The sequence below is a fragment of the Chelonus insularis genome, unplaced genomic scaffold (genome assembly GCF_013357705.1).
Source record: "Chelonus insularis isolate UGA/USDA-ARS -01 unplaced genomic scaffold, ASM1335770v1 contig_568_pilon, whole genome shotgun sequence".
NCBI lineage: Eukaryota > Metazoa > Arthropoda > Insecta > Hymenoptera > Braconidae > Chelonus > Chelonus insularis.
The window spans coordinates 679,321-702,426 of NW_023276647.1; the positions used below are offsets into that span (position 1 = coordinate 679,321).

At 30.1% G+C, this 23,106-nt stretch overlaps 1 protein-coding gene and 3 long non-coding RNA genes across 4 annotated transcripts in view; 2 read left to right on the top strand and 2 right to left on the bottom strand.

The window, feature by feature from the left end:
• Positions 1 to 982: 982 nt before the first annotated feature.
• LOC118070259 (uncharacterized) lies at positions 983 to 3,964 on the bottom strand. The gene is made up of 5 exons (XR_004690737.1): positions 3,832 to 3,964; positions 3,414 to 3,738; positions 2,697 to 2,993; positions 1,923 to 2,112; positions 983 to 1,184 (listed from the first exon to the last, which is right to left on the bottom strand). It is a non-coding gene; the product is annotated as an uncharacterized lncRNA (long non-coding RNA).
• A 144-nt stretch (positions 3,965 to 4,108) lies between these two features.
• LOC118070282 (uncharacterized) overlaps positions 4,109 to 23,106 on the top strand; it is a 48,479-nt gene continuing 29,481 nt past the window's right edge. The window contains exons 1-2 of the long non-coding RNA XR_004690740.1: positions 4,109 to 4,275; positions 4,373 to 4,446. This is a non-coding gene — a long non-coding RNA (uncharacterized lncRNA). The remainder of the gene's footprint in view (positions 4,276 to 4,372; positions 4,447 to 23,106) is intronic.
• On the top strand, positions 10,633 to 21,327 carry LOC118070284 (uncharacterized). The gene is made up of 5 exons (XR_004690742.1): positions 10,633 to 11,314; positions 11,378 to 11,619; positions 12,595 to 12,737; positions 20,698 to 20,980; positions 21,058 to 21,327. It is a non-coding gene; the product is annotated as an uncharacterized lncRNA (long non-coding RNA).
• LOC118070281 (fork head domain-containing protein FD4-like) lies at positions 17,521 to 22,620 on the bottom strand. The gene is made up of 3 exons (XM_035088809.1): positions 21,709 to 22,620; positions 19,286 to 19,830; positions 17,521 to 18,207 (listed from the first exon to the last, which is right to left on the bottom strand). Exons 1-3 carry the CDS (start codon positions 21,928 to 21,930, stop codon positions 17,721 to 17,723), a joined length of 1,254 nt encoding a protein of 417 aa, XP_034944700.1. The 5' UTR covers positions 21,931 to 22,620; the 3' UTR covers positions 17,521 to 17,720.

Sequence of the window (23,106 nt, forward strand, 5' to 3'; positions counted from 1 at the left end):
TATACTTACAGTTCTTGAATATTCACTTCAATAATCATAAACATTCAAACAGAAACTCTGATAGATTATCTAAAGTATCTGAGAGTAGAATATATTGAAAAAGACTGTAAACAATATACATTATAGACTATTTTCTTTATTATAAAAAATTACTTTATGATAAAAGAAACTGTTTTTTTCTTCAAACTAGATTTATTATGAGATCATTGACATTCTCTCACACTTAAATTTTATTGAAAAAGGTTCATTAAAATTCTTTTACTGAAAAAAAGTATTAAAAAACTATTATCAATATTTAATTTGAATATGTAATTAGCCACAAAAATGTCTTTTGTTCACAACAAGACAATAAAGTACAAACATAGGTAAAGTTTCGAGGTTGCCTCGCGGCTTTGAGTATAGTATACATACCACTTTGGTTAAATACAGGGTAGTTATGAGAAAGCATAAACTGTTTCGGGCTTGTAACATGCACACTTGGGACGCACCAGAGTCTATTAAACGCATTGGAAGAATGTTAAAATCAATGAAAGCATGAGAACAAATGACCCAAACACCTAAAAGCGTCAGAGGAGAAAGAAGCAGCCTTAAAAGCAGCAGGTATACCTGCTGATGCAGACAATTAATTAACACTTGAGGTATAACTTAGCAAAGTGACATGAATGTGAGCGAGAAATTATCGAGTAGTAATTCCAGGGGAAAGTCATCAGGAAGAAAAAGGTCAGGATGACCGAAAGAGAGAGAAAATGTGATGGGGAATGATGTGGGAGATAGTAAAAGATGGATCCAACTCATAGTTTGGGGCGGAGCACGTCCCCTCGTCCTGGCACAAAACGGCCTGCGGTATAAATTGGTTTGTTTGCCGCGGAGATGAAAGGGGCCGCTAAATGCTATCTTTAAGGTGTCGGATCAACGCAAATGTGGCTGAGTTACTCGTAATTATAGGATAGTCCAGGCTCTGAGCCACGGATGGAGCTTACCTTACACCTTCCCGCGCTCTCTAGATTCTTTCTCCTTTTCTCTCCTTATATTCGCGTCGTTTCTTAACCATGTCTACAATGTCTCGTCGCTGTGCTGCAAAATACACTGGCGTGTCCTATTGGGGGCTACTCTTGCTTTCTGTTCCATATTGTAGACAATAATCACCTTTTGACTCCAATTTGTCCCCTTCACGAACCGACTTCCTACATAAACCATGAAAGATTATTATTTTGGTTTTTCATCATATTTGTTTTTTAGCCTATTTCATGCTTATCGTGATTTACATCATTTATATTCTTTATCTACTTTTTTTTATATTTTAAATTAAATAAAAAACACTGAATACAAGTACTGGTAATTCAAGTATATTAATTGATAAAATATATTTTACGATGAAAAATAATTTTTAATTCAAGTTATAACATTAAATGGTAATTGTTTTTTAGAAAGACTGATTTTATCTAGGATAAATTACATCTTAAAGTACATAAGATGATAAAAACCATTTAATAGCAATGACTTCCAGTTACATGTAATAATAAATGTACTCAGATCTTATCCAAGTCCATAGAAAATAATCTACATTTAAATTAAAAAACCTTTTAATTTTCTTTCTGAATCGTATATTAAATGTATATAATCATCGACATAATGAGAGAAAATTTACTTATCAAATACTTTTTCTCAATTGAACACTTTTTTATCGATTTCTCACCACAACAATTTCTAACATAATTTTCTACTCAATACATTATTTATTCAGTTCTCTATAAGGTAATTACAATCATTCCTAACACGACATTTAATAGCATCCGGAAATAATCACTCTCTTTGCGCTCTACGTGTGGCTTCTGTTACTTTATTTTAATCTATCAGACACGCGAGCATTCGGGAAAGGATTTATTGACGGGAAGAATAAGAGGTAGATAAAGATTACTTACTAGTAGGATGAGCACAATTATAATACGCGGCCCAGTTTTGATTCTTCATAATGTTATGTGTAATATTATGCATCTGTGTATAGTTGAGATTTTTTCTTGCTGACTAGTAGTACTGACTATTATATGTACCACAAAGGTAAAAATCGTGGATGTATCAGCGTAGAGGGATGGAAGAACAGCCAACATTATACTGCAAAATAATAATTCATAAATTATACGAGCCACGTCTGTTTAGTGCGGTGGCTGAGGTGTTCGGCTAAGCATAAAGGAGCTTTTTCTTTGTGCCTTCAGGTCGCGAAGATGAATACTGCATAACTGACCACTAATATACGATGATAGAAGATATTTTTTCATAGAAATTATGGTATTTTACTAAATTTTCTAATTTGTATTATCATGGGTCTATAATTTTGACGCAAAATATGTAGAAAATTTTTTTTTTGATATTTCCCTTTTGATAAAATATACTTTAAATCGTTTTAATTTATTTTTTGATACTAGTTGACTTTTTAAAAATTTAAGAATCATTCAATAATATCCTTACGTTACTCATACTGAATAATAATTAATGAATAGATACGCTATAAATATTCTTATTACTGACAGAAATATTAATTGAATGAATACAAAATGATAAATTGTGTCAATAATAACCTAAAGAAAATTTTATATATCTGAAAAAAGGAAATCTGATGACAGGATCAAACATAGTAATCAAACCGTTAATAAATACATTGGAAATCTGAAAAAAAATAAAATCCACAACAATAATACCTCAGTATAATTCCGCACGCTTATTCTGCCATGTTGGAATGCGTTTATATTGTAAGATTGCCTCGGGCATCTCTACTCTCGTCACATATGTGTGTAATACGTACACTTTCTTCTCCTACTTGACAACGTAAAGATCAACGTTTCTTCCTCAACCTCGTTCCAAAGCCTATATGACAACCAGTACACAAATGTTAAGACTCCAGCTTGATTTGCATAACCAGTAGCACAACCGTGTGTAATTTACATTAATTATTTCTAAATCTTGCGTTTGGCGCCGTGATCCACACGATGAAAATGCTATATTGAGGACAAAAAATGGAGAGATTTGATTAAAGATTACTTGAAGATATTATTAACTGTTGTATGTACAAAAATTTTAATCTTATTTTTATTTTAATAAGTCTTTTGAGCTGAGCTCTATATTTGTATTATTTGATTCAATTAATAATCTGTGATTATAGAAATAAGATTCATCAATTATTCGTATAAATGAAAATTAAAAATCAATTTTTTTAAATTCATTTCAGATAAAGATCAAAGAAACATGTCAATGTATAAAAAATTAATGAAAATAAAAATAAATTAAAGCTCAGTCATTAAAATTGTAAATAGTCAATTTTAATAATTTTTTATAGTTTATTTATTTTGTCAATGCTGCTCAGCACTTTTAGTAGATGACGATGGTTTTATTATACAATTAAATAATTCTTGTCTTACCTTTTTTCAACTTATCCTTTATTTATTTTTTACATTCTCACTTCGTTTTATTCCCAATAACATCGCCGAAGACCATACAAGTCAAGATGCAGCTCATTCACAAGAATACCCCCTGTTGATGCCATGGTGAATTCTCTCGTTCATCTTTGTTTCTCATGTAGTCTTGTACTCTTTTAAATAACAGGTAGATCATCTGAGACATACACACCCGCAAAACTGGCAACTCATCGCGCTTGTTTTCCGCCTGCCCACGATTAGAGACCGTCCGTCAGCCACCTGGGGATCACCCTGTGCCTTTTACACCTCAGAAATTGGTCCTTCACACCTCAAAAATGCAACATAAGTGCCTATCATTTTTTGTCAATGAAGGTTGAGTAATACACTGATAAAGTCTATTAAATTCATATTATAACCTTACATGATTTATAGATAAAATATAAAATTATCTAAATTGATAGTTTTTGTAAACCAATTTTCGATAATTTGTATTTTTATTTACTTTTAGAACTCTGTTTACAAGTTCTGAAAGAGTACGCGTCATTCCGCGTCAACGTCTGTCTGCCATTTTGATTGTTTACGCTTCATTGGTTTGATCAATCATCACTTCCGGAATGTCTCGAACCCAAAATCTACGCACGAAGAATTTCGAATTTTCATAAATTAACTTAAATCAGAAAGAATTTTTAATATTTTTTCCTAAATTTTAATGAATATTGTAATTTAGTAGCTAATTATAACCGAAGATAAATAAAAAAATATAAATAATGTTCTCGTGATCAACGCAGTACTAGTGTAATTGCGCGCCTTTTTATTGTCGTATACGTCATTGTGAGGTGGAGAAGAGTTTCTCATGATAATACATGTATGTATTCGATTAATTAATACTAATTAATTTACACTTGTAAGTAATAAATAACTTATTTTAAATTCTTTATACATAGTGATTATTTGCATTTTAGATTTGTTGAATAAACATCTATTCAAAGGGTAAATAAATATAAATCTGGATGAAAGAAGCTTGGTCCCTGTGATGGTGAGTTAACCCCAAACAATTGTCAATAAATAATAAATATTTTTCCTTTCACTGTTATTCTAAGTAACATGGGGAATCCTAATGATAAAAAATTATTTTGCAGTTAAAAGTTAAGTTTTATTTTATATTCTGTAATTTAAATATTTAGAGGGCAAACTTCTTATTAATAAGAATTACCTCACTATGAAAAACATTTTAGTGATTACAAATGTTGAGTTGGATGTATTAGTCACAATAAAATGTGAATTATATAAAAATTATCCACTAATCAACACGTAAAGCGAAACGAAACGGAACTCATCGCTTCTAAACATCTTTCGGCGCTATTAATTTCATTATTTTGTAGCGGCGTGCAAGCTTTCATCACTCGACAAGAATACGAACAGTATTCAGTATAGTACTTGTGAAACGGTAGCTAAAATATGCGAATAAGCAGTGCACTCGTCGGTACAATTCCCAACGCTCTGTAATCATTTGCACGCGAAGAATAATTCTGAACGTTTAAAAATTGCATTTAAAAATCACTCTGCAATTTCATAAATTTTTCATTCAGCATTGCCGTCATCTGTGTTAATTGTTTAAATTTTGTTTCCCTTTCGGTTCTTTTAAAGCAGACATTGATAGCAAAGATTATATGAGTTTCGTGTTAAATGAAAAATAAAAAGGGTATCATCATGAAAGCATCACACCTGCAATACTCTTCACTCTGAGATCATCCAGAGAATATTATACATCGCATGATGCGTACGATCGCACCGGTTCAAGGCTTCACTCTTGAGGAATCCACGAAAATTTATGCCCCGATTCCAGTAGTTATTAATGCTCTTGATCACGATCATCCTCGAATAATTTTATCAAGCAATCGTGATGGACGAGTGCATAAAATGTCGATTTAAACTTTGTACGACGTTCGAACAACTTAAAAAATTAAAATACCACTAAATTTATCATAAAATAAGATTAGGCTGATATCAATAAATTTACTTTAATGTAGACTTTTTAATAGTTTTGGCTTACGTTCTATCAGAATGAAACTACAAAAAGAATTTAATAATATATATTAGCAATATTACAAGTCTATTTTCGAAGCTTTATGTTCTTGTTTATCAAGAATATTATATTAATTATAAAAATTTTTAATTTAATTAATTAGAAACGGTACTCGAAAATTATATGATGTTTATATTTTTTGTTTTAAATGTTGGGTTTGCTATGTTATTATCAAATTTGAATAATTTTCAATTAATTTTTTGAATAAACATTTTTCTTTTTATATTCATTATTTATTGATAAGGGGCTGAATTTCGACTACAATGATCTTCACTTGTCATGCTGATTATTTTTTCCTTATTCGTGAGTATCTTTTCTTTTAATTGAATATCCTGTCAGAATTCACTGTCTGATTTTAGAAAGTGAAATTTTTCTGAATAGACTAGCAATTTTTGCATCATTTTGTGGGCAGTACATTAAAATATTATTTTATAAAATGAGACTTTGACCTTGGTTGATCATAATATATAATTTTGTCAATCCGTTGTATTATATCTGATGCATCTCCTTTTGTATTTCAGAGCATAAAAGATTCTTCTGCAAGTGGATTGGTTTGTTTTTTAAGCTTTCGTGTGACCACAGTTATCCGTTCTTCAATAAACTCTCCCTGAAGATGATCTTTGAAAATATAATCTCAGCTATTGATGGTTTTTATTGAAAAAATACACGACCGGAATTCTATTGGTGTATCAACAAAAGTTGAAATATTTTCACGCAAATCTCGATTTTTTTTCCTAAGGATAACGAGATGTTGCGAGTATAATCGGAAGTGGTTCCCGACGCTTCCGGTCGTGAATACTCTTCGAACACACGCCAATATCTAAAACTCTTGTTATATTGTTATACTTGGAGGGCCGTTGGTTTAGCTGCAAAGACTTCAAGCTGTCGTGCATTGGCAATAATATAAGAAAAAAGCGAACTCGACGACAATGAAATTGCGTGCGGCAAGGATGTGGTCACTTCTATTGTCCAAGTCGAAGTCTTCTCTGTACTGTGTCAATTTACAATTGGTTTCGTTGTACATCTGGCCTTCTTCAAGCGACTCTTCTACTGTCAATTCATTCAAGCACCACACAGAGGGTGTTAAGTATATGGTAGATTATCTTGACTTGGTATCTGCAATATACTAAGTCATATGTTTAAAAATAAGTTTTTTCTTGATCTCAATTATTACTATATTTTAATATAGACATATAGACATAAAACCAAAACTTATATGTTATATTTTATTTACTCTTTTGTTGAAATTGATAGTAATATTGACTGTAAATAACAATACATTTCTTGATAAAAAAAATCCAACAAGTATAAAATGATTAATGGGTTCGATTCGAATACACAATTACTTCGATCTTGATAGTAATTTGATAGTAGCTTTTTTTTACTTTTTTTGTTACTTGAAGTTATAATTCATCGATTGAAATATTGAATGGAAATAAATTATAAGTTTGAAGCATAAGTTAACGAATAACTGACAATTAAAAGAAATGTTTCTTTTCTTAACGAAAATTCGATGAAGAAGATATTGATAGAAAATATTTTATATAAAGAAATTTTTTAATTAATTTTATTATTCAATTGCAATTAAATTGATATCCGGCTTAAAAATAAAAATGTTTTTATTTCTTAAACTGAAAACACATAAGGTACATTATTCAGAAGTTCAACGGTTTCTTAATAATTCATCATCTGAAATATGTGTAACAGAAAAAACAATTTTTATTTATTTTCTTCCAAAATAATAACCATTTCAAGTTCTTGAGTTATCAGTGGATTATAAAAAAATTATAAAGATTTTTTTTATATAATTGAATAATTGAAATAACCATGAAAAAAGTTTCTAATAAAAAATTTGGATTTTTTAATAGAAGTAGTAAACCATAACCATAATTAATTTCATCATTATCGAGTAATTAAAAATAATAGTACTGATATTTATCTTTGATAATTATTACTATTCAAATTACTTTGTATTACATTTCAAATACGAGCTGGTCTCCTATGAAGTGAGCAACAATTAAACGGCCAGTAAACTGTAATTAGCACAGTAATAACGAAAGAATTGATGAAGCAATTTTACAAATAATCATGATATTCTTTAATCTCTTAATTATCAATGAATTTCAATTTTTATTCATCTGCTAAATCTTTACCAACTAATATTTTCAAATATTAAAATTTTAATTTCAACTGTAAAAAGCACATATGGCTTACTCAAAATTTAATGACATATTTTTCTCACAATATTTTTACGGAAGTGGACAAAGTTATATAAATTGAATATTATCATATATTCAATAAGCACCAATGTAGTGAGGGGTCAAACTAAAAATACAATGAATTGTAGTAAAAATTGATAATACTCTTTTTTCGTATCAACCTGCGGTTCAAGTGGACAGCAGTATCGAACGAAAATGTATTCACATGAAATTTTAAAATAAAATTCAACGAATAAATAATAATTACAGGGCTAAAACCAAATACGCAAATGCCCATGACTAAAAAAAGGACTCCACCCTTTAATTCGCGGTAGTAAAGTGAGGTAAAAAAAAGAAATAATCGAGTATGAATGTATAGAACTATTGGTTATCATTGACCATGTGATGCCCTTATTCACTCTGCTTGTTGAATAATTACAGTACTTTTAAATAATAAAATATTACAAAAAAAAATTACGAGACACGAGCTGCTATCGTACGAGTTGTAACGCTTCTTGATTCCAATATGGTTGTAAAAGAAAAACATATATGCAAAGTTTATGAAGTACATAGTAGTAAGAAAATTAAATTGTATAAGAATAATACAAAGAATATGTGATGTAGCAAGGGTCATTGTTCTCTTATGTTGGTTTCCGGAAAATCGTCAGGCTTGATGCAGATGAAAATGTTTATGATTATTAAACATATATCTTGAGTTATGTAGAACGCGGAAGCTTAATTGTTACTTATTAAATAATGCATTTAAATCCTTACTTTTGTATAGTATTCTTGCAAGTCTTTTATCTTTTCGGTGAGCGTTAACCACACCCTCGTGTATATATTCAACATAATATATGAGAAAATAAAACTTATTGCTTGTGGGAAAATTTACACGAAGAAAAATTTATGTCATTTCATTCATCCTCTTGAAAATATTGTCACAGAGAATTTGTATAACTATTTTTTCATGGAATAAGAAATTATTCTGTGTATTTGTATATACAACTAAAAGCTTTTATCGATGAAAAAATTCTACTTTTATCACTAACTTTATTTTTTTTTTATGAAGTAACTGAACACTAAAAAAAAATAGTTTCATCTAACATTTTTATTAAAAAGTAAGTCTAAATATTGCATTTAAATAATTAATCTACTATTATCTATTGTTATTTGTTACTTTATTTATTAAATTATTTCTTTCAGATACTCAGCAGAAGCTGTCAATAGATGATCTCCAAAAGTGCAGTAGCATTTGAACGATCAATTATGAAATAAATTTCAAAGAAATTAATCTCAAGAATAATTGAATAAATAGTCACCTGACAGAATTATCCCACAAGGCTGACAGCTCTTACCGTGATGACAAGAGTATTAGAATCTCTGGATTTAAAGGCGTGGTGGGAAGTACTCTGTGAGAAAATAAAGATGAACTTCCATCCGCTTACGTCGTGCAATTATAATCGCGTGGGTTTCACTAACTACGACAAGTCTTTCATCTTATTCAGGGAGTGGAGATGAGCACTGCGAATCTACCGTATAACGCGTAGTATAAACATTACGGCTTTACTTGCTTGATTACTAGTATTACAAGTACTAAGACTATCTCAAGACTAACTTGCTCTTCACAGATATGCTACATTATCATGTTTTTTTCATTAGAATAACAACTAGAATTTTTGTATGATAGACCACACATGCTCAGAAAAAAAAATAGAACAATTTTTTTCTTCATAATTACATTTAAATAAGGCTTGAGAATAATTTGTTTTATCAAAGAGTATAAGATGTACAAGAATTTCCTTTAAAAAAACCACTTAACGTTTTTGGAGTAGTTTTATTGTGAAAAAAGTTGATGATTATTTCTAATATCATTACTATAAATCAATTAATTATATTTATGATGAATATTCAATTATTGATAAAACGATAAATTGTCTTTAACTAGATATGATAAACAAAAATTTAAGATGATACAAGTTCTTCTGCAAACATGATTACACCATTAGTGATTATCATTTTTAATTTGTTGTCTAATGTATATAATCAATAGATAGGCATGTCATACTAGTTAGAAAAATTACATTCAATTGCCCTTGTATAGCTAATCGGAGGTCAACGTTTATGGGAACGTTTATTTCCCCTTCTATGTGGTGTCTCATCACAGTCATATTACACTATTATTTATCCTGAATGCAATACCATCCCTTTACGCATCATTTTGCACGCTCTATAAAAGATTATCTGACTTTTAGATACTTCCCTCCGTCATGTCAATCAAAAGTTGTAAACGTTTATGGTTTATGTAGTTAAATAGATTTTTTTTCATTCGATTCAATATAATTTTGCACGATAATACATCAACGTATTTTGCTTTATAAAAACCCTAGTAGAAAAACTGTCAAAAATTGTACATTAGAAACAGATGCACTCTGTATTTAACGGTAGTTCTAAATGTTTATTAATCAAAATCTTAAAATGAATAATTACAACAAAACGTTGATTTAAAATAAAATAAATTATTTTTAATGTCTTTGATAACTCCAGTAACTTGAAGAATTTATTCATTGATTAAATCATTCGCTGATCATTAACGAAATTAACAATACAGAAAGGTATATAGTGGTATACTATTCAAAAATGAATTAAAAATGTTTATTCATTAAATAAGAATACTAATTAGGATATTTCAGATTCAAATATAGAAAGGAATTTTGATGCTTCCTTGGTTATAATAAATACTGAATTAATTAAATAATAATTTGCGGATTATTATGATGAATTATTGAAAAAAAATTTCATTTACTTTTCAAATCAGTTTAAATTCATTTTTTCTGAGAAAAAAGAACATCTTTATTCTTGAATGTAAAAAACGATTATTTTATTCGAAATTGAAAATTACCTACTAATTAAGACTATAATTTAAGGATCATTAATATGATCGATTGTAAAAACCTAAAAATTCTATTCATCACAGAAACAGGTGTAACAAAAGTCATTAGCAGTTTTCAAAAAATGTTTTCCTTCATGGAAACATTGTTCTATAATTTTAAGAATGAATCTTTCTTTTTCTAAGAAAAATATACCAGAAGACTATTAGAAATGCATTAAAAGTATTTGAATCTTACACAAGAACAGTGAGTAGGTAAGAGATGAAGCAGCAGATGTTAAACGTACTCGTTTGACTAGCGTTTAAATATAAGTAATGTAAGTAACGGTTAGAACAAAAAGACCGTATAATGTAAGAGTATTCAACGGACATCATTTGCCGCTACTGTAGTCGTTTGAAATATTAACCGCTTGCTAAATAACATCCCTCAATCTCCGAGCACTTCGAAGGTATCTCTATATGCATATATGAGTATACCAATTACATACACGACATATATAGTCAATAGTTGGGCATAAGAATTAACCATAAACATACTAACATCCCCCATCTCAACATCTATGTGTATTTCCTAGCAAGATACAGCAATATGTCTTCTTGCTTCCTTCAACTTTGTCGACCCTCTTACTGTAATTAATCAAGATGCTCCTCTCCGTATCTAACTTTACCCACGGTAGACATTTACACGCAAGCATCCGTGACCTGACAATCAGCATACACAGCAGAACAAAAGGTAAATTTTATTAATTTTATTTAAATAAATTTCCAACATAATTATTTTATTAATTTTTTTCAGACTTATCTTGGACAACTCATCCAATTTTCACTTAATCATTCTTAATATCTAAATTATTATCTAATATACTCACACAAAGGAGGAGAAGATTATTTTGGGCACGTTTTTTGTTCAAAGTCAGTTGATAGTTGCTGAAACTTAATTTGAGCTGTCCATTATTTTTATGACTGGAAAACTGACTGGTTTTAATCCAAAACTTTGGCTGAAACTCTTGATTTTGATGATTGCTTTTCATTTCAAAGGTAATGCTTTTTTTTACTATGTTTCAATCTAAATGATTAAATATAAGTTTATGTATGTATTATCAGAGATTAACTGAAAGCCAGGATGAAAAGTTTAATGCAAAGTCTATTACTTTTTTCCATACCGAGTAGTCTTCTTTATTCACTTTGTACATTTTAATAATCAATTTAAATACATCAATTTCTACAATAACTTAGTTATCTGCTAAATATTCTATGAATAAAAAAATTACATCATCTTATTGTTAGCTTTAATAAGACAAGAAATTACCTGATCCATCATCTCGAAATTCTCTTTTTAATGATGCTCAATTACCAATTTGTTACAATGTAAAATAATTATTTTCGAACAGTTTCTAAATAGAATAGCTGTAGAATCTTCTCAAGTTCTAATGATAAAATATATGATTTCATAATTCTAGCTAGCAGTGATTATACGCCTAATAAGGAAAATTATGTGATCCGTCTTTTAGAAATTTCATATTTATAGTATTTTACCTTCATGAATATGTTATACATTGTATGTTCGCAGTAATAATTTCCTTAATGGCTCGAAAAGAAATTACTATGTGTCTTACTTCAAATGCTATAAGTAAATAATACTGTTACACAATCTTTTCGACTAATTCACTCGGGAAATGATATTATCAATTTTTTTTTTCGAAATCGCATCCTAATAATTCCAATTATCAACTCTACACAATGTATGCTGAGTAATAATTTATTCAATAGTGCATATAGAAAATTACTGTATAAGTAATAAGTGATCTTTTATACTATTGTACTGATAAACAAGTTTACTTCATAAATTATCATTAACTAAAGCATAAAAAATATTATATGATTGATCATGTATGTGTTTAGGTTTCAGTAAGTTTCATTGCAAGTTTTTTCTGAGAATTCGATATTTTATGTATTTTTATTAAACTCTCTTCTCTTCCTTTTCCATTATTAATTCTGTTATATTTTTCCCAGATATCACCATTATATTGGGAAGTTTCTACATTCAAACTCGAGACTTTTCTCTATGGCTTGGCCCGAACTTGGACATGAAGGGAGAATAATGGCCTCTATACTCGTGGCTCCAGGAAAACAGAAACGAGTGTTTATCGAGCCGTGTAATTATGCAAATAATGTGCATGTTTGGTAGCACTAAATTAGACGCGCGCCTTCAGACGTTTAAGTGTTAGTTTCTTAGGTTCTTGGTGTATTTATACAGCGATACGATGTGCACTCGACTTGCCACGTATGAATGTAACTATCGTGGAGCAAATGAGAAGCAGTAGCTAAGCTGTATGTCGTAGCATATGTATACAGACTCATGGGGAAAGTAAATACTGGTGTTCTCCGCGAGGAACATACACATTTTACTTCGGTTTTCATACTCTTAGATTGTTATCCAAGGTTGATGAGGGCTAGCTACCAGTAACACTCAGCTACTGTTTATGTGTATACGCACACCGTCAGCGTGCTTCGACATAATTAATTCATCCGCTTATTAATTTATTCTGTTCGTGCCTCGTGGCGACTTCAAATCTTACATATTACTACGAAAGAATTTTTATGAAATAAAAGGAAAATACAAAGGCTTCATGTACTAAATGACACTTTCTTCTGATTTATTGCTCCCCTTAAGTAATTATTTGAATCTTGATTAGTTTTATTTTTTTCCGCAGAAATTAATCAGTTGATCTTGTCAAAAAATGTTATTTAATGAGTAATTTAATATTTCTTTTTTAAATCATTTATTTTTAGTGATCTTGTTTTATTGTGAGTTCTCGTAAAGTAGAGTTAATTAAGAAATTATTAAACAATTATGAAAATCTTTATCGACTTCCTTTTCTTTTATAAAAGAAAAAAAGTAAAATAATTGTTCTAAATTACTTCAATTTTTATATTTAAATAACTTTAATAGTATTGAGGAATATTTTTATTCCTTTGTTTTCTGTCGATTAAATCATTCAAAGCTTTTAAATAATTTTCTTACAATGATATAATAATAATAATAATGATAATAACAATAATAATAAAAAAAATGTGAAGTCGAGTTACGTTAGAGTGCACGAACAGAATTAAATAGTAGTGCAATTGTAAAGGATTTGATTAACTTTTTTCCATATTACATTGATGGAAAATAATCAATTAAAAATATGGAAAAAATTGAAGTAGATTTTTTTAATATTGAATCGTGTGCGAAAGCATCAACAATTCATTTTGTCACGGATACGCTCGAGCCGATATTCTCGCAGAATTTTTCGATCATTGACTTGTAATTCTTTATTTCGTTCCATCTTCTTTTTCCATCATTCTTTTTCTTGTTTCGCGCGTGCTCTTGCAAGCTGAACTGTCTATAATTGATTGCTCCTACCACTTTAACTGCTAATTCACACCAATAGCTTTCTCTATACAATTACACGAATTAAAATTTTTTGCTATTGTTTCTTTTCAATTAAAAATCTCTTTGAGACATTAAGGGAGTAATATTCCCAGCCTTTTCAATCATTAAATAAACTATCTCACACTTCATAATAAATTAAAGTCTTCAAGTTTTAAAAATTATCAATAAATAGTTTTTCAATTACTTAAACAACTGACCTACTGATTCCTATTGAAGTTTCCTTCTTCAAAATTATGTTCAGTCCATTACAAACGTCCAAATGCTGTTATATTACAAACATATTTATTTCTTTTTATCTTCAAATCCATTATGTTGATGGAAATAAGTAGAAAAAAAAGCTGAAATGAGTTACAAAAGGTGGTCTTACAATTTTTTATTATTTTCCCAACGAATTTTTCAGGCTTGTTAAGGTCAAAATAAAGGAAACATAGAGCGGAAGTTGACTCGATTTGGTGGGATCATCAATTTCACAGCCATCTCAGTTGCATTAGTTAGGATGAGCAGACTGTTTTGAATTAAATGTCGCTGATGGTATATTACACGTTGTGAGGGAATGTTGGAGATCTAATCCAATAGAAATAACATGACGATCATGTTGAGTGAATAGAAAAGAACTGCAGAGTAGAATTCTTATGTATAGTGTGCAGAGCGTGAGTGGATAGGGTGTATATAAAGCATATAGTGATGAGGATCTGCCGGAGGCTCCCTGAGCGCGTGGCGAATCGCTAAATGAACAACGGCCATCACCAAGTGCTTTCTCCAAGTTCTTCTGGTTCGTTTATACAGCTTGTCCCACACTGAACCACCATCAGTTCAATTTACTCTTAAAATATATATGTGGAAGATGTTTTCTCATGCTATATCGCATCAACAGCTATATAGCTAGCATCAGCAGCAAAACAGCGGATGGAGTAGTCGGCATAACTAAAAGACGAATGAAATGCCAACGGGTGTACAATCAACAGCTTGACGACTTCTCGTCGATTGAATTAATGTCACAATTGCAGTGAAACTATGAATTAACGTGTCAGAACATCAAGGATTGAGGATTACAAATGATGCGGGTGAACTGTACACTTGAGTATGACAACTGCAATGAATTCATACAAATTATTGCACCAAGAACAGAACCTTGATGGCTTCGCAAACAATTTAAAATATTCAATGATTACAAAATGTTGTAAATAAATTTAATAGTAAATGAAAAATTGCCTTTTTGACATTTAAGCTTACATTTCTGCTTGCAGTAAGAAGTCATAAAAGTAAAATCACTGATTCTCAATTACTCAACTTTTTATGACTTGTGTCATTATTTTATTCTATGCAATTTAATTGTTTATTTAACAACAATTATTCATCAATCATTATTTTTATGATGCCACAACATTAAATGCACTTCAATAGTAATATCGATTGCAGTGGAATTAAATAAAAGTTCCCAAGAAATATTCGCTCCCACGCAAATGTTCCAGTCGAACATTATTATTTCTTTCAGAGTATTTTTTTTTCTTCAAGTTTGCTTGGACTTCAGTATCAAATTAGTGATCGGAAAGCGAGAAGCTATACAAAATCGTTTCCATGGTTCAACGGATAATTCAACAAAAAATATATTGATCTGACTTTAACATCAAACGATCAGACCTCACAAATGCTCTGGATTACATAGTTTATAAATCTATTCAACTGATCGTTTATTTATTTCATAATACACCTAACCGAATCTGCGGTTTATCGACGGACTGATTTTGATTCAATACCCGAATTTATATCAAGTACTTTTTGATTATAACTTATGGATAAATGTATTGATAAATTCAACTTACTACAGTCTGTACTTCTAGCTATTATGAAGGATGATGCTGTAAGTAAATAGCATAATATCAACCATAAAATAATTTCCGCAGTTTTTGTCTGTTACAGAAATTCAAAAGTTTTTTATGTTGATATAATAATAATTCAAGCGTAATGATAATCTTTTTGTTAGATAGAAAAACTTAATACTTAATTTTTCAATTCGCTAATCAGAAATAAATGCATTTAACAAGTAAGAACGATTGTGCCGATAGTTTGCGGTTTATTCATTTAGTTTTTTGTAAATAACTCAGGCATTCAGAGTTTTTAAATCAAAAACATTCAACAATAATAGAGTAATTAATTGTTTTATTTAATGATAGATAATCTGAAAGCTTTAAATAGGATTTCTAATAATGGAAAAAATTATAACAATAATTCATTGATAGAAATACGTACGAATGAAAAGCATTGGTTGTTTGGAAAGTACAAATTCAATTTTTGCCAGTTAATAAATAATTCAAGTTTTGAGAGTTTTGTCTTGTAAAAAATTTAATACTTGAGTACTTTTGTCATAAGACCATAAGTAAAAGAATAAAAATAACGAGAAAAGGACCCTCCTGACAAACGAGTAAATGGATACGATGGACAAAAACTGAAAGAGGGCGGGTCTCACTGACGAGCTGGTAACTGGCTGTGAATAATTTAATAGATATTGCGTCCTTTACCGTGTACCTTTTGCTCACTCTATATCCCCTTTTTACTTAACTTAACACTTTTCTTTTTAGTTTCGCCCTCCAAGAGGTGACGCTTCCACTTTTTTGCCCTCTTCTTCTTGATTAAAGCGTCCCATTATGTTCAATTTTGTGCTGCAGGAATTGCCAAGAATAATTCACTCTTTAATTTCACTTTAACTTTTTGAAGATAATAAATTTTTGTCTTGTCATATTTAATTAATTTCAATACTTCAATATTATTCTTAGTTTTAACAGTATTTATTTCTTTATTTTAAATCTATTTAATACACAATTACAATTTAATTATTAATTATTCATTACTTTGTTTATTGTCAGTTTGACATTAAGTACATATTTTTTTTTTGTTAAAGGAAAAAAATTCTGCAAAAATTTAATTGGAAATTTTTTTTTTTATTATTTAAAATCTAAATAAATTATAATTATAGTATGAGTTTCAAAGAAGTGTCAGTCATTTTATTTTTAATATCTTAGTAATTAATCATGATTGCTAGATTTTATTACTCATTAATTTTTGAAATTAATAATCAAATGATTTTCTAAAAAACAAAAGATCATAAAAAGAATCATTTACAAACTTACACATTTAAAATAGTTATACAAAAGATGAGTACATGTAAGAAAAACTCTAAGAAACCAAGTACTGAAGAACAATCGTATCATTAAAAGCCCTCAGCTCGTGGTTTTATGATTTAACCATCCGGTAGTTTAACTGCTAAATAACAATAATTGATATCGCACTATATCTGACGTCTATTGTAGAACGACAGAAAGTTCAGCATACACTTGTTTATTATTATGTACACATGTACAATAAAACTTACTTTGGTTATAATATTCAACTCTTTCCGACACAAATTCTCATTCGGCTCTTTATGATCAGAGATAAATAACCAATAAGAGCTGAGATGGAAAAAAGATCATGTTATTGATCTTTTAATGAATGTTTCAGGCTAAATATATGCAGTAAAGAAGTTTAAAAAAATTCTGCAGGTTCATGTATAGCCTCATCTGAAGTGTAGTTACATGCTTCTTCAACGCTTAATAACGTATGGAACACTTTTTTACCGTTGTCCATAATTTTCAAACAAGTGCGTTAAAGGAACACTTTATCAACTGCATTAAAAGTCCATAAAAAAGTTCACACAAATTTCAAATCACGTTGGGGTTAAATCTTTACAATTTTCTCCTGTGTATGAAGTAATTTCCTTTAATTCGATACTAGAGTTTTCAATCTTAGGAAACTGAAGTGATGGTGGCATTGGTAATGAAGGAAGAGTCAATGTTGATAAACCAATATTCTCTTGAAAACCTGTTGAAAAAGTGGAAGCTGAAGTTGAATCTAGACGAAAGAAACTTGGTAGCCCTCCTGGATAAAAATTATAAAGCGGGGATGACGCTGTAAGACCGCAGGCTCCTCCCTCAGGGAGTCCTTTAGAAGTCTGGTGGAACGACGGGTGTGAAGCAAACAAATTTGCTGTTGCCAAAGCTGTTGCGTAGACCGCCGCTGCTTGATGAAGATTTAGGGAATAGGAGCTCAAGGGATTGGTTAATCCCGTGGAATATAAATTAGAGTTGGGCCATGGTAATAAACTTGTAGTTGTTGGAATATCTACAGGACTAGAGACATTTAGTTCAGCATCCCTGGAATAAAAGAATAGAATTGTTGCACAATCATTTTCAAATTTAATTTTTTTTTAAAACACTCGCATTCCTATGAAGCAATATTGCAGAATGAAACTGAGTAGATTATAAATTGTTGTAGACAACTTTGAATTTGAAGTAAAGATTAATGTGTGTAGTTTAGTAAAAAAGCCCAAATGTCAATTTAAATTTGCTACTAAATAAGTGTAATTATAGCCAAGTATGTTTGTCTGTATTTTATGTTTTGATTTATTCTGTTCAGCATCATTTTGCTAATTTTGTAAATATTATAATTCCAGCTTGCTAGATCAAGCATGATTGCTCAAGTAGAATAAGTAGACTTTGCCACTACTACTTCTAGGAATTATCAAGTACGGCAATTTTTTTCTCTGTAATTTTTACCCTCTACTATTATACCAAACAGGACGGAAAGTAATGTTTAAAACAAAATTATTTTTTTATTTAATTTAAAAATCTGGATTAAATTATAATAAAATAACTCCATACCTACTGAAGACTACTCCAATTCAGATTAATTTTAATTCAAGTTTTTCTTCTATCAAACATGATAAATTTTATCAATTTTCTATCATGATAAAACTACCGATTTAAGTCTGAGTTTTTATTAAATAAACAAATAAATGTTTACTACCAAGAACCCATTAATACATCTATCCAAGTTCAAAAAATAGTTTCATGATAGTCTACATGCTTTTATAATGAATTCTGCAATTTATTAAAATTGTTTATTCAATCACTTACAGAAGGATAACTTCAATATGCGAAAAATTTATTGAAGTTTCTGCAATATAAACTGCAACGAATATTCATATTATAAATAAATAATCAAATTATCAATAATTTAAAGCACATGTCATGGTCATCTATCATGTAAACTCTAGTAGAAGCTCATGAAAGAAGTATGCTATTGTTCCCTTCGACCACCCACATCCAATTTCCAAAGTACATGCACTTATTCAGCGAAGGGTAACGATGAAGATTACTATGCCACTCTGAACTCAATGACAGTAGTATTTACTAACTAGTAGTTATAACTTATAAGTAAAGTATACATTACCTAGAAGGTCGTCGTTCGCTCGAACTGCTGGTCTTGATGATGCTTTCAATATTAAATGACTTAGGACCCATGGGTTTAGGTCTCACTACCTTCGTTTCAAATGAATCTCGATGATGACTTGATAGATCTTTTATTGATTCTAAAGTTTTTTTAGCTGCTGGCGAGTCTTCTAAAATCATTGATTCATTCATTAATGATCTACTTTCTAGAGAAGCCTGGGCAGAAAGTCCAGCAAGGTTTGATGTAAAATTCAAGAAGTCAAGTTGACGTTGGGTCAGAGGAAGACTTTGATCTTGATAGCAATTTCCATGATGGGACTGATGGGTAAACAGTGGATTTACTTGACAATCAGTTATAGAACATGAATTGCTTGCAGCCAACCTTGCTGCTGTCTCAGCCAACACCTGACTTTCTTCTTTAGCTTCTTTTGGAAGTTTAAAGCGTTTTCGACGTCTTAGGTAGGATCCATTTTCAAACATTGACAGTGCAGCAGGATGAAGAGCCCAATATGCTCCTTTTCCTGGGGTATGAGGATTTCGTGGCACCTAGAAAAAAAAAAAACAAATTCGTTTGTACTTGTTGAGAATTATTAAAGAGAAATGTGTATAGCAAATTAAATGTAATCTAAAATAATTTAAAATATTTCTCTAGTGTCATTATTGTGTTAGAACTACAGTTGAAACATTTATCGTGAGCGTGCAATAATTCTCTTGAGCGGTAAAACTTTTCGACAGGCAACAGGCATGATATGACGGCTGCTACTTAAAACTTTTCTGGTTTTATAGAACCCCTTTGATCTTTCTTATACTTTTGAATTTACATGTACATCACGCTCAACTTGTTGTGTCACGACACTATATATATTTCTCATTTCGCAATTGATCATACATAATTATCCATCGCTTTTAATAATCTCACACGTGCTACATTTGTAGATAATAACCCATGTCCTTTTATGTTATGAGTTCGTATAAGAACTATTGAAATTCGAAGAACTATAAAAAATAATACATCTGCATAATAAAATGTATTTCATGTACAATTGATAAATAAAGTAAATTATTCACGTTTATTTCATACATTACCTTTACAATTTAAACAGGCGATATAATAAAAAGAACATTGCGTTTGCTATTGCACACATTGTATTCATTAGTAATTAAATAGAATTGAATTATTTCCCTGGTATTTGTTCATGTCAATGACTTTTAAAATTATTGAACGTATTTTATTTTCAACGTGCAAACATTAAAATCACGTGAATTAATAAAAAGATTGTTCTTCAAACTGTTTATAATTTATTGTTAAGTATTATATTTAATTTCAGTAATATTTGAAGAAAAAATCTAATTATTATTTATTGAATATAAAAAGTTTACAAAAATATTAATAATTTTTTTTTTATTCTACAGATATTTGTTTTCAATAGTCTACTGAAGATCCTTGGAGATTCAATTCTACATAAATGATTAATCATCACAAGTCTTTATTATTTCCATCTACATACTGATTATAAACAATGTATCACAATAAACTGCGGAAAAGAGCATTTTTGAACAAGTGTATGTCTTCATAATAGTTTGCTCGCGTGTCAGACTTGCCATGCATCCAGGGTATGATGAAAACTCACGCGGACTCATTAAAATGACAAGATAATTTCACGACAAGTTTATCACGCTACGCATATCAGTTCAAGTAATGTATACTCTCTGTCACTTATAAAGTCTACAATTATAAATATTAATAAACTATCATTTTTTTTATTTTTCCAGAAGATAAGGAGGTATAAGAACGTTAACTAGAATGGACGATCAACTGTATTATCTATTAAAGACTTGTCCCCTCTTCTACTGGAATATGAAATTATCAACTCATTTCAAGTAATGGGACATATCAAGTAATATGTGCATGACATGATAGATGATAATAACAATGTAGTATTGACAACAAAAATACACTTTAAAAGTTTATAGAATAATATTTTGATGATAAATATGCTATTATACGCCATAATCTTATGATACTTGAAGCCATCAGTAAAAATTCACATACAATCTATTAAAAATTTATGAAGAACTTGGATAACTACTTTTCTTCTTTATATTATACATCGGTAATATTGCGAATAATTCATTTTAAACTAGATATCAATGAGAATTTAATTTATGCTCTTTTCAAGCAATTATTGACCATTTTTCTCATACGATTTAAATTAAAGGCAATAAAAACATCGATTACTCATAAACTCTTAAAGACCAATCAATACCTAATATTTAACTTACAAGTTATTATATAATTATCAATGGTAAAGATGTTGTTATCTTTCTAAAATATAAGAAAATCATCGGATTAATCAACAGAAAATTTATTTATTGATGATCAAAGGATTTAGAATCAACATAATTAAGAAACTCAATTTTTACCTTGATAAAACAATCGTTGAATGACAAATTATGCCTCAAAGAATTCTGCCAGCGTCTAGTATCCCTCCTATAGTATGGAAAACGATCAGCAATGAAGCGATAGATCTCAGCAAGTGGTAGCATCTTGTCTTTGGAAGACCAGATTGCCATGGCTGTCAACGAGATATAAGAGTACGGCGGCTTCTGCTCGCCATTGTATGAATCACGCGACGGCCTTGGCATTATTTTTTTCCCAATTCAATTGCTGATAATAACAGTGAAAGATTCTCATACGTGATGATCAATTAACTACAACAGGTTCCTGCGAGCCGAGGTCTGCAGGACTTTTGTTATCTTTTTGGCTACAGTTTATCAGTAATTATTATCTGATCACTTGGAAAGCTTCTCAGAAGATCGATTGCAAAATATGAACATTCTTCACATAATTATTAACTAAATACTAAATAGTTAATAAAGAGTATAGTGACATCAATAACCAATAACAACTATAGACAGAACATAAACAAGTCACCATTTCCACGATTCACATGTGGATTCTTATGTCTGACACTGATCATCCTTTTTCCACTACTTGCTTCATTTCTATAGTCATTAGAGAATCAAAAAGTCTTGAATGCCATTAGAAATGATCATTTATCACGTGTTAGTATTTAGGGGAAAGCCACTATGAATAAATAGATTACTTATCTAGTCAATTAATCAATTAGTGACAGTAGTAAATATTATGTAATGATGAGTGTTATGTAATTTCAATATAACTTGGGGGATTTAAGATTGACACTTAGACAGTGGCATTTGCAAATCTGTACGATAACGTGTACTCGTGATTCCACTGGTTAAGAAACTATATCGATATCTTGGGTAGACCGTGGTGTTAGTCGCGTTTGCGCATCACCTTTGCGCTTTCCTCAACATCTTTCTCCTCATACCTTGATGCTATTTTAACCAGGAAGACGGTGTTTCGCGGTTGCTGATTTGTTGTTAGTAACAGTTAAGGCGGATCCCAGTTCGGTTTCTTCCTCTACCCAGATCGGGTTTAGCTTCTCTATGTTGGTCTGGAACTCATGGTAGATGATATTGTGAATCACTCCAGTAGCCACGCCTTTGGTGGGTGTGTGCATTATACATCCCGCCTCCTTCATTTGCTGATGTTGTTGATGTTTATTTCATTTTTTACAAGGTATACGGCACCTACAATAAATAAAAAATATTTGTAGATGAGCAACAGAAGATGGTTTTTTAATTGGAGCATATTTTTTTGGCAAGAATTTAGGTGATTAAATTGAATGAAGGTTTTTTAACACGTGAATTATAACGTTGGTGAAGAAACGGGTGGAGCAAATGTATACAAGATCCTCCATTTTATTTGCTCCCCTTTTACTGCAGCCGATTACGAGG